The sequence below is a fragment of the Cenococcum geophilum genome (genome assembly GCF_001692895.1).
Source record: "Cenococcum geophilum 1.58 unplaced genomic scaffold K441scaffold_60, whole genome shotgun sequence".
Taxonomy (NCBI): domain Eukaryota; kingdom Fungi; phylum Ascomycota; class Dothideomycetes; order Gloniales; family Gloniaceae; genus Cenococcum; species Cenococcum geophilum.
The window spans coordinates 399,155-411,229 of record NW_027137618.1 but is presented as its reverse complement, the minus strand read 5'-3'; the positions used below and the strand labels follow the sequence as shown (position 1 = coordinate 411,229).

The following is a 12,075-nucleotide window of genomic DNA, read 5'->3' as shown; positions in this document are numbered from 1 at the left end:
CGTCCTTGTTCCAGAATGAGTTATATATCGCTTTAATCAACCTTATTCTGGACTACTTATCTCATTCCAGAAAAGATTTAAAGCTATATTAAGATTTAATAGAGCTTTTTTTAACTTCTCAATAAATATATAGATTTGGTAGAGCGTAGTCGCGATATCTAGTATAAAAATATATAATTTTAATTTTCTAATAAGATTTTCTATTGCTCTAGAGATTAAATTTTACCACCCCCCCTTAACCACCATAACACTATCAGATTCTATCTAAAGTAGGTTACGCTACGCTTAATAAGTATATTTAAAGGCATTTCCGCATTATAGATATAGGCTATAAGTGGTAGAAGCTAATTAGGCAGGGGGTAGTTAATCGCGTTCCCTAATACCAAAATTTATAAATTATGCAAAGCTTTAATCTTACTAAGATCTATTAAAAACCGGGCTTTTTAAGGTTCTGCTGGTCGTAGTCTAATTACCTAATTAGGTTTGGCGTGTCCGCAACGTAAACCTCTCCTAGCTGCGCCAACCTTACTGCCCCCGTTCTCCTGGCTTAATTAATTACCTTCCTTATCTACTATTATTAATTAAGGCTATATTAAACTTTATGGCAGAGTCCCCCATTAGGCTTACTTTATTTAAGAGTTAATTTAAGTACTAGTAAGCCTTCTATAAGCTCTTACTAGAGGCTTGCCTAGGGAGTCCTCCGTTAGTTAATTTATATAAGGCCCCCCTCTATAGCAGTAGGAAGAACATTCTATATTTCCTTTTCAACAGCTACACTGTTAATTGCTATATCCTCGCCTATACCTATAGTAGGTAGGCCGCGCAGTTATTAAATGGGCTTTAACTACTGCAGAGAGCGGCAGGATTGTACTAACACTTATATTAAGGCGAGCATTATAGGTCTCTAGCGGCTTAACAAGCTTATTACCTAGGAAGAGCTCCTTAATAATTCCGTACTAAGTACAAACCTTAAAGTAGCCGTAATTTTAAATCTTATATATACGGCCGGGTATACGGGAGACTTCAGTACTACGTTAAAGCTTTTTAGGAATTCTAAAAAGGACGACGTTACCTATATTAAATTCAGTAACGTGGTATTGCCTACTATACTTCTTCTTTATTTATTTACGGGAGTGAGTAGCTTATTATCGAACTCTCTTATATAAATTTAATAAATCATAAGTAGAGGAATCTGAATGTTATAAGGGAATCTATAGCTATTACAATCGTAGTTCCTTCTAATATTTCTTAAGTCTCTTACGCACCTGCTATATAAGCTCTTGCTATAGTAGTATAGAGTAAATAGGGTAGTTAGAGTCCTTTAACGCCAGAATTAACTTACGCCGGTAAGAAAGTATAGCGACGTTATAGTACTTATTAAAATCTATAGGTGGTAGGCCTACTCCACTAGCTGCGCGGTAGAGCTATACGCGTAAATCTTTAACCCTTATGGCAAAATCATCTATAAAGGAGCCTCTTAGTGTATAAAAAGTATCTTCCAGATCTTTAATCTAGTCGTCTAGATATAACTCCTCCTGCTAATAGATAGATCGCTGCCTTCTTTCAATATTAATATTAAACTTAGCTTGCTATAGAGCTCTAGTAGCGGCGTTGGCTATAATCTATCTATTTAATTTAGTAAACTCTTCTCTTATTAATTGTATCTAGACGTCTTAGCTTAGTATAGGAAAGCCTTTTAGTAGAGGCGGAGGCTACCTAAATCCACTTAATCCTAACGACTGCATAGCCTCCGTAATCTCGCGATATTAACTTAAGATTAGTGAGCAGCCTTTAAAGGTCTGATTATTATTAGATAAAGTAGGGTTTAAAGGAGTCCTTGGCCTCTGTATATTATCTTCTAATTAACCCTTATTCTCCTTATCTTCTAATTAACCCTCATTCTCCTTATCTTCTAATTAACTATTATTCTCCTTATCTTCTAATTAATCCTTATTCTCCTTATTTTTATATTTGGCTGTAACCAAGCTCTAGCTACCATTTAGTTCCTTATTAAAATATTTATTATCCTTACGCTCTTACTTAGCTGCCTATTACCTATTACCGTTCTTATCTAGTAGAGGGCCAAGAACTTCCTTATTACTATTAAGATCCTCTTCCTCCTTAGCTTTAGAGGTGTTAGTAACTTCTAATAGAGGCTCTATAGTAGCCTAGTGGCTAAGCGCCACTAAAGTAAATAGCTAAGGATCTCTCCTATAGAGGCAGTAGAAAGGTATACAGCTAATTAATTTATAGTAGGTGCGATTAATTAAGGCTACGATAATTGGGCAAGCCGCTACCTATCGCAAAGTTCCTAAGAGTCGCTTTACTGTATAAAGCTTCTTCTTTATATAACCATTGGCTTGCTCTATAAGGCCTTATAACTAAAGGTGTTATAGCCGGCTATTAATTACCTTAATTCCATAACGCCGAAGTAGTATAAGAAGGGCGCCTTTAAATTCTAAGCCGTTATTACTCTACTAAATACGCGGGTAAATATAATAATGTATCTATTAGAGCACAGCTGCGGTAACTTACTTAGCGGTCTTCTGCTTAAGGGGGTAGAGGGCGCAGTATTTACTAAAGTAATCGCGTATCTGTAGGATCCATTTATATTCGCCGTCGGCCTCATTGCGTATATTAATAAGATCGCCCTAAATACGATTAAAAGGAGCCCTAGAGATAATTGCATTAAGCGGTGGCCGTATAGCGTTAGGAGCGCTCCTACGAAAATATTAGTGTTATGTATAACTAACAATTTTATAAAAAGTTAAACTTACTTAATATATACCTGGCAGTGTTCTAAAAGCTAAATAACTTCCACTAGCCGTATACCATATTAATTGGCCGTAAGTATACTATATATCTTCTTCTGCCCTATATAGTAAAGCTCCCTATAGTACTAAATAATGGTATTATATATTTCTAGCTTAGGAACAACCTTTAAGCTACGGTTAGATAAGCGAATTGGCCGCCTCTAGAGGCCGCGTATATACTCTTCGCCTTATTCCTATATAAACTAGCAGCTCTTAGCCTTTAATTTAGCGTTGTGTTCGGCCTATAAGAGAGCTTTATAACCCGGATTAGTAAGCTAGGAAATAATATCGTTATATTTTTCCTAAGTGACGCGCTTTATAGAGACGTTCTAAGTTTCTTTTAGATACTTAGTAAAGGCAGGCTTTACTATAACTAAGAAGGAAACGACTGCTTAGCTAGCGTTATAGTCTTCATTTATAGGAGTATTAGTAAGAGGTAAGGGAGCTATAAGCGTAAAGGTAGGCGTAGAGGTAGGCGCGGACGACATTGCTGTTACTAGTATTAGATTTAAGCTAGCAGTAGAGTTAAATATATATTTAGAACTTATAGAAAAGGCGTACATATTATTAAGGATCTAATTAAGTCGTATATAGAGGCGGTAGGTAAGGAAGAATAAATAAAAAATTTTTAAAGTTCGCGATAGCCCCTAAGCTAAGCCTAATTGGGCGATTTTTAAGCAAAATCAATACTATAAAGGAGCTCACGAGAGCTCTGCAAAATGCCTTATACTTAATTACAAAATATTATTCAACCACCAAATATACACTTATTAAGTGGATCTTTTGGCGACATTATATAGGCATAGTTAGCGTAATTTGAGGTTATTCTAGAACCTATGCGATAACTATTTACCAATTAAATCTGGATATAAAGAAAAATAAAAGTATAAAATGTATATATTTTAAAGAGCTTTACGACTTATAGTATGCGTATAGGCCTTGGCGAGCCTCTACCTACTATACCACCTAGCAATTGGCCTAACCTTTAAAGATCTTTTCCGGAATGAGACAAGTAGTCCGGAATGAGGTCGATTAAAGCGATATATAACTCATTTTAGAACAAGGACGACTTATTCCAGAATAAGGCAGAAATGTTCTAGAATATTATATATACCGGTATCAGTCGGAACAGGACCTTCTTAATTAGTCGTACTTCGTCCCAAGTCTGCTTTCCAGTTAAGGCCCTTATCTTAGTATAAGCAGCTGCTTTGAACTCTATAGCGTACTTATAATTAAGCATCTCTTTCCATAACTTTAGTAGTGGTGGAAAGTCGTCTTAATATCCGTACGTCTTTGTAATAGCAGTATAGAAAGCGTAAGCTAATAGTGTCGTATTAGGACTAATAATATCATTACCGTTATTAATTTAAACCGCAAAGGCTTATTATTATAGATCCTAATTTAGCATATCTTTCTTCTTTGCTATAAACCGCTTTTTACGGCTAGAACGTCTCTTACCCCCTAATGATAAGCCTACTGTTGTCTAAGGTTCGGAACAAGGTATAGGATTTATAAACGGTGGTTTGGTGACTTTAGAAGATAACTAAGTAGTAGATAATGTCTATAGCGTAAATGCCACGGTAGATAGTAATTGCTAAGGCGCTAAAGACGCTAATGGTTTAGACGGTTCTAGAGTTAGCTTTAGGGTAAATAGCTAACGGAGTTCTTCTATTAAGATCTAAATGCTTTTTAATATAGGAGTAACGTTAATATTTGCTAAATACGGCAGTCCTATATCTAGTTTTTTATTAAAGTTCTCTATCTAGTCCTTACTACTATCTTAAAGATTATCTAGTAGGTTTTAGACTTGCTAAAAACAGTTCTTTTAAGCCTATAAGATAATAAGGTGTTCTAGTGTTTCGGGAGATTAATATCTCTTTAACTTATTAATTTGTACGTCACGAGATCGGATAATACGGTTAGTAGTTAGTATCTATATCCTATAGATATTTAACGCTTCCATACCAATAAGATAACCTATTTAGGCTCATGGCTTAAACTTTACCTTCCTAGAAATGCTATGTTTAATAAGCATATAGGTTAAAGATCCGGCTATATAAAGTCCTACTAGCTATAGCTTCTATTTATAAAGTATCTTAAATAGGGTCTTTTAGTTAATGGACTTAATAGGAGTTTAATTAAGTAGGAATACTACTAAAAGCATAAACTCGGGCCATAGATTTATAGGTAACTTTACTTTAATAACAGTAGTCCTTACTTATTTAAAAATAGCTCTTCCTAACCTTTCTATAGGTCTATTTTAAGCTAGCATATATAGCGTTAATTGCTTAATAATACCTCCGTTAAGCTAGATAAGGTTCTTTACCCTAGCGCCTATACCTTACTCCTTATCTATATGCTAAATGCGGATACCTTAAGTATTAAATTTCTTTATAAATGCTATTATTGATTTAAAGAGTAGAAGTAGTATCTCTTGCTTATAGTTCTTAATAGAAAAGGCACGGTAGTACTTTATATAGTTATACTAAAAATAAGCTATATACGTGTCTCTATTAAACCTATCTTGTTTTATAATAACATTAAAGTAAACACGTTTAAAAGGGTAAGTTCCCTTTACGGATATTCTACAAGATATCTGCTATATTATCTTTCTAAGAACATATAGTTTATAAAATAGTACACTATATAGAGTTCTTTCTCTATCTATCTTAACCACTTTAACCCTATCTGCCGCAGTCGGCAGATAATCCACTAACTCTATATTATAGTGTAGTAAGCGTTAATGCCATACTTTATTATATGCTGAGGTCTTAAAGAATTTAGTAGATATAGCGTAGGCAGTAGGAGTAGGTAGTAAGGTAGCAATAGCATTAATAAGGTAGAGACCTCTATATTCTATAATATTAGCAAATAGGCTTCCGTTATCTTTATAGCGTAGATAGTTTATAAATTAGTTAATAATTACTCTAACCCTATAGAGCTTTACTACGGATATTAGATTAGTATAAAAATAGGGAGCGTACGCTACGTTCCTTAATATTAGATACTAAGTTAGGCGTTATTTTCCCACCTTAATTACTAAATTAATATTACCATATCTATAAATTTCTGCCCTAAAATCTCCAGCTATTACTATAGACATACTTAGCTTAAAGTTACGGAAGTATTTAATATCGTTACAGAAGTGGGTGTCTACTATAGTGTTATACCCCTAGGCATTAATTAAAGATAGATCCAGATAATCCTACGATAATATTAATAATAAAAAGGATGTTATTATAGCTGCCGCTATAGCTTAGGGCCTATCCAGATCCTTAACCTTTTTAGTAGTAGACGAAGCTAATATAGACGTCCTTAATCTAGGACCTTCCTTCTTAATCTACTTAAGTCTTTTATCGTAGTACTACTTGTTTATTAGGACCTTAAGCTATTCTTAACACTTCCTTAAATACTTATTATTTGGTATAAAGTGCGGACCTTAAAAAGACTAAAACAGTTACTTATAATTCCTTAACTTATAGGGTAAACTATAAGCAGAACACTTTATCTTAGATAATTAAGAAGGTGCTAGGCTAGTAGACGTCGTTAGATCTACAGATAGCTGCCCTAAAAGTATAGCGTAAGTATTATATCTAGTATTCGGGTGCTTATAGAGGAGGTTAAATTCCTTAATTATTATCGCCATTTTAAGCTTCTCTAACCTCTTTGCTACCTTTTAAATAAAGGTATAATATAGAGCTGGATAGATCTCCTTACAGTCCTAGATAAAGGCTTATATAACGCTGCTCTCCATTACCTCTATTAACCCTTCCTCTAGCTCTTTACTATTCTATATAATAGTAATATAAAGCTAAAGCCATAACTCTAGTATCTGGTATTTAGGCCTTTATTTCCATTTCTTAAGATCGTCTAATACCATTTACTATAGCGTAGCTTAAGATGGCTTTGTTACCTTCTTTAGCTGTTTTAAAACCGAATATAGTATAGTGAGGTTTTTAAGATACCCTAAGAAGTTAGTGCCTACGGTGGTATATAAGAGTGCTATAAACGTATAGAGCTTCTCTTCCCGCTTTAGGTAGTCCTATTATTAAAGCTTATAGAGCTTAAAGAGCATTCTCTATATCTTTAGAGATTGCTAAGTTTATTATCCTTAACTCGATAACCTAGGTATAGCTGTTTTAGTAGATACTGGAGTTGCTACTAGATCTGCAGGAGCCGCTGCTTGTACTACAGGAGCTACAGGATTCGCTGCTAGTGCTACAGGATCTGCAGGTGCTGCTATAGGTGCTATAGGAGCTGCTACTATCAAAGGTATAGCTAGCTTATTATTTTCTTTAATTTCATTCTCCGTCTTATCTGGGTTAATATAGTCCCAGATCTTCGCAAAACTTGCTTCTTGGCGGATAAATTAAAACTATATAGGCTAGTCTTTCTAGGTTAGCAAAAGAGGGTTTGTAAAGTCCTTAGTTGCTATAGTAGCTTTTATTTTAAGGTTGCGTAAAGAGACGCGCTTACGCGTAAAGCACGCGATATTTCGTGACGAACTATGCTTAAAGAGGCTTAGTGGTAGTTATCTGGCCACTAAGATCTCCCTAGTGCTCAGAAGGTTACCGGGCTTATAACTATTAGCCAGGCAGGTATCACGAATGATATATAGCTAGCTAATTAATATAGAGACACAGAATTAAACGATTGATCTATTTTATTTAAGGTGGCTCTAAGAGCCCTAATATACATAATAGAATTAACCCCCTACAGGGGTCCCTAGAGGGTGGTGTAACAAGACGATATTAGGCTAATACTAATGTCTAACAGCCGTCGTCACAGGTCAATATTACCCATAGGTAAAGCTACCTCCGTGGCCAACATCACTGATCATCTCCCATCTCTAGTGATCCATCTCCTACCTGCGCTTGGGCTAAGGTGCTCCGATCACCTTCCAAACCCCGCTGGTCAAGTAGATACACCGCAACTACCTACATGTAGTAGCAGAAGCCGAACTGTAAGCCTGTCAGAGTCCCGCGCGTTTCCGTAATCCTAAGCCGCTAACGTTTACCGCCTTTAGAGCACTAAAGATGACACCATCCGATCGAATAGTCCAGTCACCATCCTAAATCCTTCCCGAAAACCACCCGCATCGCATTAGCCATTCTTCCTGCTACGGATCTGCATAAAATGGTGGAAATGAACGAGTTGCATCAGATGAACATTGAACGGGGTTGTATAGAGTTGAAAGATAAAGCAGGTGCTTCCTTGTGGTACTCCTTCGCTCCTGCTTCTCCCCAAGGAGACTTCCCCAGGACCCTAATGGTTTTCCTGAATGGGCTCATTGTTCCTCGGGCCGGGTGGGACTCGGTCATGGAAAATATTATTCAGAAGGCAGAGGAAGACGGCCTGCCGCACCCAGCAATGCTTTCGTATGACCGTTTTGGCCAAGGTAATTCGTCGCCGGATCCTTCTAATGAAGGGAAAGAGCCTGGCCACGGACACGATGTCATGAGTGCTGTCCGGGACTTGCACCAATTGATATCGCAGTTTTCGGTGGAGAAACCCTTATTTCATATGTCCTCAGATCAATTCCCATCCCTTATTTTTGTCTGCAATTCAATAGGCTGTGCTCTTGCCCGCCTCTTCGCTCAAATTTATCCTGGGACTGTCTCTGGCATGATTCTACTTGACTCTATAATGGCAAATTCTGATTTTGTTTCTATCTGGCCGGATCCGGATGCCCCAGGCTTCGACCCTGACAGTTTGCCAGAAGGAGTATCTGCGGAAGATCTCCGTGAAACAAGAGCGAAGTTTGCGAAGGCGTTCCATCCAAGCGTGCCCAATAAGGAAGGCTTGAGCAGGAGGAACCTTGCCCGGCTTCTCCCTTACTCCGATAACCCTAAGCTAATAGGACTATCCGGTGAGGGGCCACTTCTCACCGTTGTTGGGCATGACTGGGATACTTTTGCGGAGCAAAGCCTCACGGTAAGCTATTGTTATCCGTCAACACCTGGGGTGAAGTTCTGATTCAATGCAGGGAACCATGCATACTCCAAAGATTTTGACCATGTTGTATATGAATCCGTGCTGGCAGAAATACAATGAGGGCCTCGTTCACATCACAGCCGCAAAACTGACTAAAGGCCCAGTCATTGCAAAAGGCTGCGGCCATTTTATCCAAACTGATGATCCAGCTTTTGTAGTCGCGCAGATATGCGACATGCTAGAGCGCATAAAAGGACTAGCAATATAAACGGAATAGCGAACCGGCACAGTGTAGCCCAAGCCAAGAAAGCCACTACAGCGAGCAGATCTGAATAAAGAGAAAGAGAAACACTTCAAGATTTAAAAGCATGTAAAGTATTTTTACGATACCTTAATAACGTAGGATGGTGTCCATGTGGGGGCTTCTAAATGGCTTCTATTAAGCTCTATCGTATTATCCTCACTTATCAGTTATCCATTTCCTGTCCTTGTCGAACTAAGTCTTTCCTAAAAGCTCTTATTGTGCCGGCACCTGAGGGAGCCACAATTGAAGAGTAACAGGCCGTTTGCCTGTCCCCACAATAGACGACGAATTAGTGCCTAGAGTGTTCCTTATTATATCCCCAACCCAGGAGAGTCAAATTATCTCTCCAATAATCTCAGCCACAATTCTCTTCTACAGTCCCGAATGAATAAATAACGAGATGATACAGTGCACTACGAATTCTATAGTTTATGTCGTGCGTATGAGCGGATAAGTTTTTTCCTGCAACTGATCTGCGGGCGGGTATCTGATACTCGTTAGCTATTAAAACCATCCTCGCAAAGGAGCTCGTTTGTAATGTTGGACTGAATCTAGCTTTTGCAGTATGAATCCATGCGCTTCCCTATCAGTGCTAGCTCTTCATGCGATTCATTTAATTCAAACAATCTGCTGGTGGATGGAACCGCTGCGCAATAAGGATTTCCTTTGCAATGCTGTGCATGCGCCTCGCCTCCAATGCAGATACTAGTATTGCTAAGAGATGAAACTCTGTCCCCCGTATCAGGCTGCGAGGCGAGGAGTAATTAGGGTGGCTGGATGGTTCAAGAGAGGTCCGGTAGAGATGAGAGTTTCTTGAGGTTTCCTGTCGACCTGAATCAGGTTATCTTATCACCGACTCAGCTACCTCCCATTGACTCGGTCACTTACCCCTTGTTTCCATTGCCACCCCCCTACCCCCTTCTCGTTCTCATTTCCTACGCCTTTCCTATGTATATATAGAGGTTCTTAGAGCTACATTCAATAGACAGAGTCATCATTCTTTTCTTACAATCGGTGCACGGACTACCGATCGACATTTCCTCTTGCACCACATCGCTATAAGCTAGTGATGTTCTAAATATCTCGTAGTTCATGGATTAACAATAAGTAATTTAAACAGGTTATTTCAACTGGTAATTGCTTATTCCTGGGAATTTTTGCCGGTGGTCGTCTTTAATGGCTGGGGTGAACGAGGAGGCAAAGAGCGCGTACCACGATTAACCCACATTCAATGTAAGTTCTTCAGCCTCAAATTCATCGTGTGAATTCAATTAATGCTCTATAGAGTCATGTGTAGCTACTAGATAACTCAAACTTATCGCATTTCCTGTCAAGGTGCACCTATCATCATGAATGAACGCGTATGATGCATTCTCTGGAGCCCTCGAAGATATACGTCGTCGATTCTCCCATGATACACCCCTTAACAATCGCCGCCTTACCACCTCTATCTTAACCTTTGTCGCTTTGTAGTGGTGCGCTCAGGAGACATGTGGGCATGAAGCCTCTGCGGTGGCCCCAGCCATGGCTGCTGCAGGGCAACCTGCATGCTAGCGAATATTTCCTGCCCGCAGCTGAGCTCAAATTTGAGTCCTTTCCTCGGATTTTCCTTGGGTTTTATTTACATGTCTCAAGTCCATCTCCCTGATCGGCTACATTTCACTATCTTTCTAATACTACATCACAGCTCCGGCAGCAAATCACACCCCGTGTCGAGCATTGGATAGAGAATCCCCTCTGCTAGTTTTTGGTGAACAATTACATCGTAAATGTGACTCGCAGTAGGGGATCGCCCCACCTCACAATCGCGGCATGAGAGCAACAGGCTCCAATGTCATATCTTCAATGAAATAACAGCTAATAATGACTCGAAAGGGTCACGGTTGAGCGTATCGGCCAGAACATCACAGCTGAGAAGCTTCATATTTGTTGACGGAAATGGTATATTCAGGCTCCCTGGAAAATTTCCAACTTCCTCTGGTCTTTCTTTCGGTCTAACTTTCCCCTCCTTTGCTCTCTAGGGCAGTGTGGTTTTGGATGATGCAAATAAGCGAGCATAAAATATCGCAATCGATAAGGATAAAAGCGTCCATGCAGAGCTTTCTACCCCAACTAGGTAGAATAGGACTCTACGGTTCTAGCAGAATTTAGCAGAATTTAGTAGATTTGGCAGAATTTGGCAGATATTACGGATATTACGGATATTGCAATAGGAACATATAAGGTGTTATGGGGTCCTTATCTACCTCTCCCCTAGCTATATAATAGCTAAATACTTAAAGAAAAATCCCCTATCTCTCTTGTAATTCTTCTCTGATGCCAATTCTTTAAATACTCTGTTTTCTTAAGAGTTTTTGTCGGGAATGAGGCAAGTTGCCGTCACGTGATGGCAAGTTGCCATCACGTGTCGCCGCGGCACTAGCGTGGCGAGGAGCCTTAAGTTCCTCGCCCTTCCTCATTCCAATCAAGAAGCTTTATCAACCAACATCACTGTAACCTACTCGAGTAGTCGTTATTGGTGAGTCACCCTGTGTGACCAACAGTTTTGGAATCTATCTATATTTTATCCTATAATACTATATAATGTCCTCTTAAAAAGACTCTTTCTAAGTTATCGCTTATTACTAAAATCAAGAGAATTTTAATTGCTATAAGTAAGAGCCGTAGCTAGCGCTTTTATTACTATTCTTAAGACTACTACTAAAGCGCAGTTATTAAATTTTTATATAGTGTCTTAGAGATAAAGTCCTTATACTTATCCTAACTTTTTAGTTAAAATATTATACTATTAAAATCCTCGGCAATTTTATTAAATTTATTAAGGTCTTAAGCTAAAGCTAGATTTTTATATAATAATATACTTCTAGGCGTAGAACTTCTATTCTAATATCTCTCCTAAAGCTCTTTAACGCTATTAAGTATAGGCTTATATTACTCCTTTTTTTTAAACCTACTTAATATATCTTATATAATGGGCTAGGTAAAGAATAAGTGTAGTAATATAAAGGGGCGAGCTGTCTATTT

At 38.2% G+C, this 12,075-nt stretch overlaps 1 protein-coding gene across 1 annotated transcript; it reads left to right on the top strand.

The window, feature by feature from the left end:
- The first annotated feature begins 7,623 nt into the window (after positions 1–7,623).
- K441DRAFT_620128 (alpha/beta-hydrolase) lies at positions 7,624–9,341 on the top strand. The gene is made up of 3 exons (XM_067645910.1): positions 7,624–7,776; positions 7,840–8,747; positions 8,800–9,341. Exons 2-3 carry the CDS (start codon positions 7,950–7,952, stop codon positions 9,013–9,015), a joined length of 1,014 nt encoding a protein of 337 aa, XP_067498585.1. The 5' UTR covers positions 7,624–7,776; positions 7,840–7,949; the 3' UTR covers positions 9,016–9,341.
- The last annotated feature ends 2,734 nt before the right edge of the window (positions 9,342–12,075 follow it).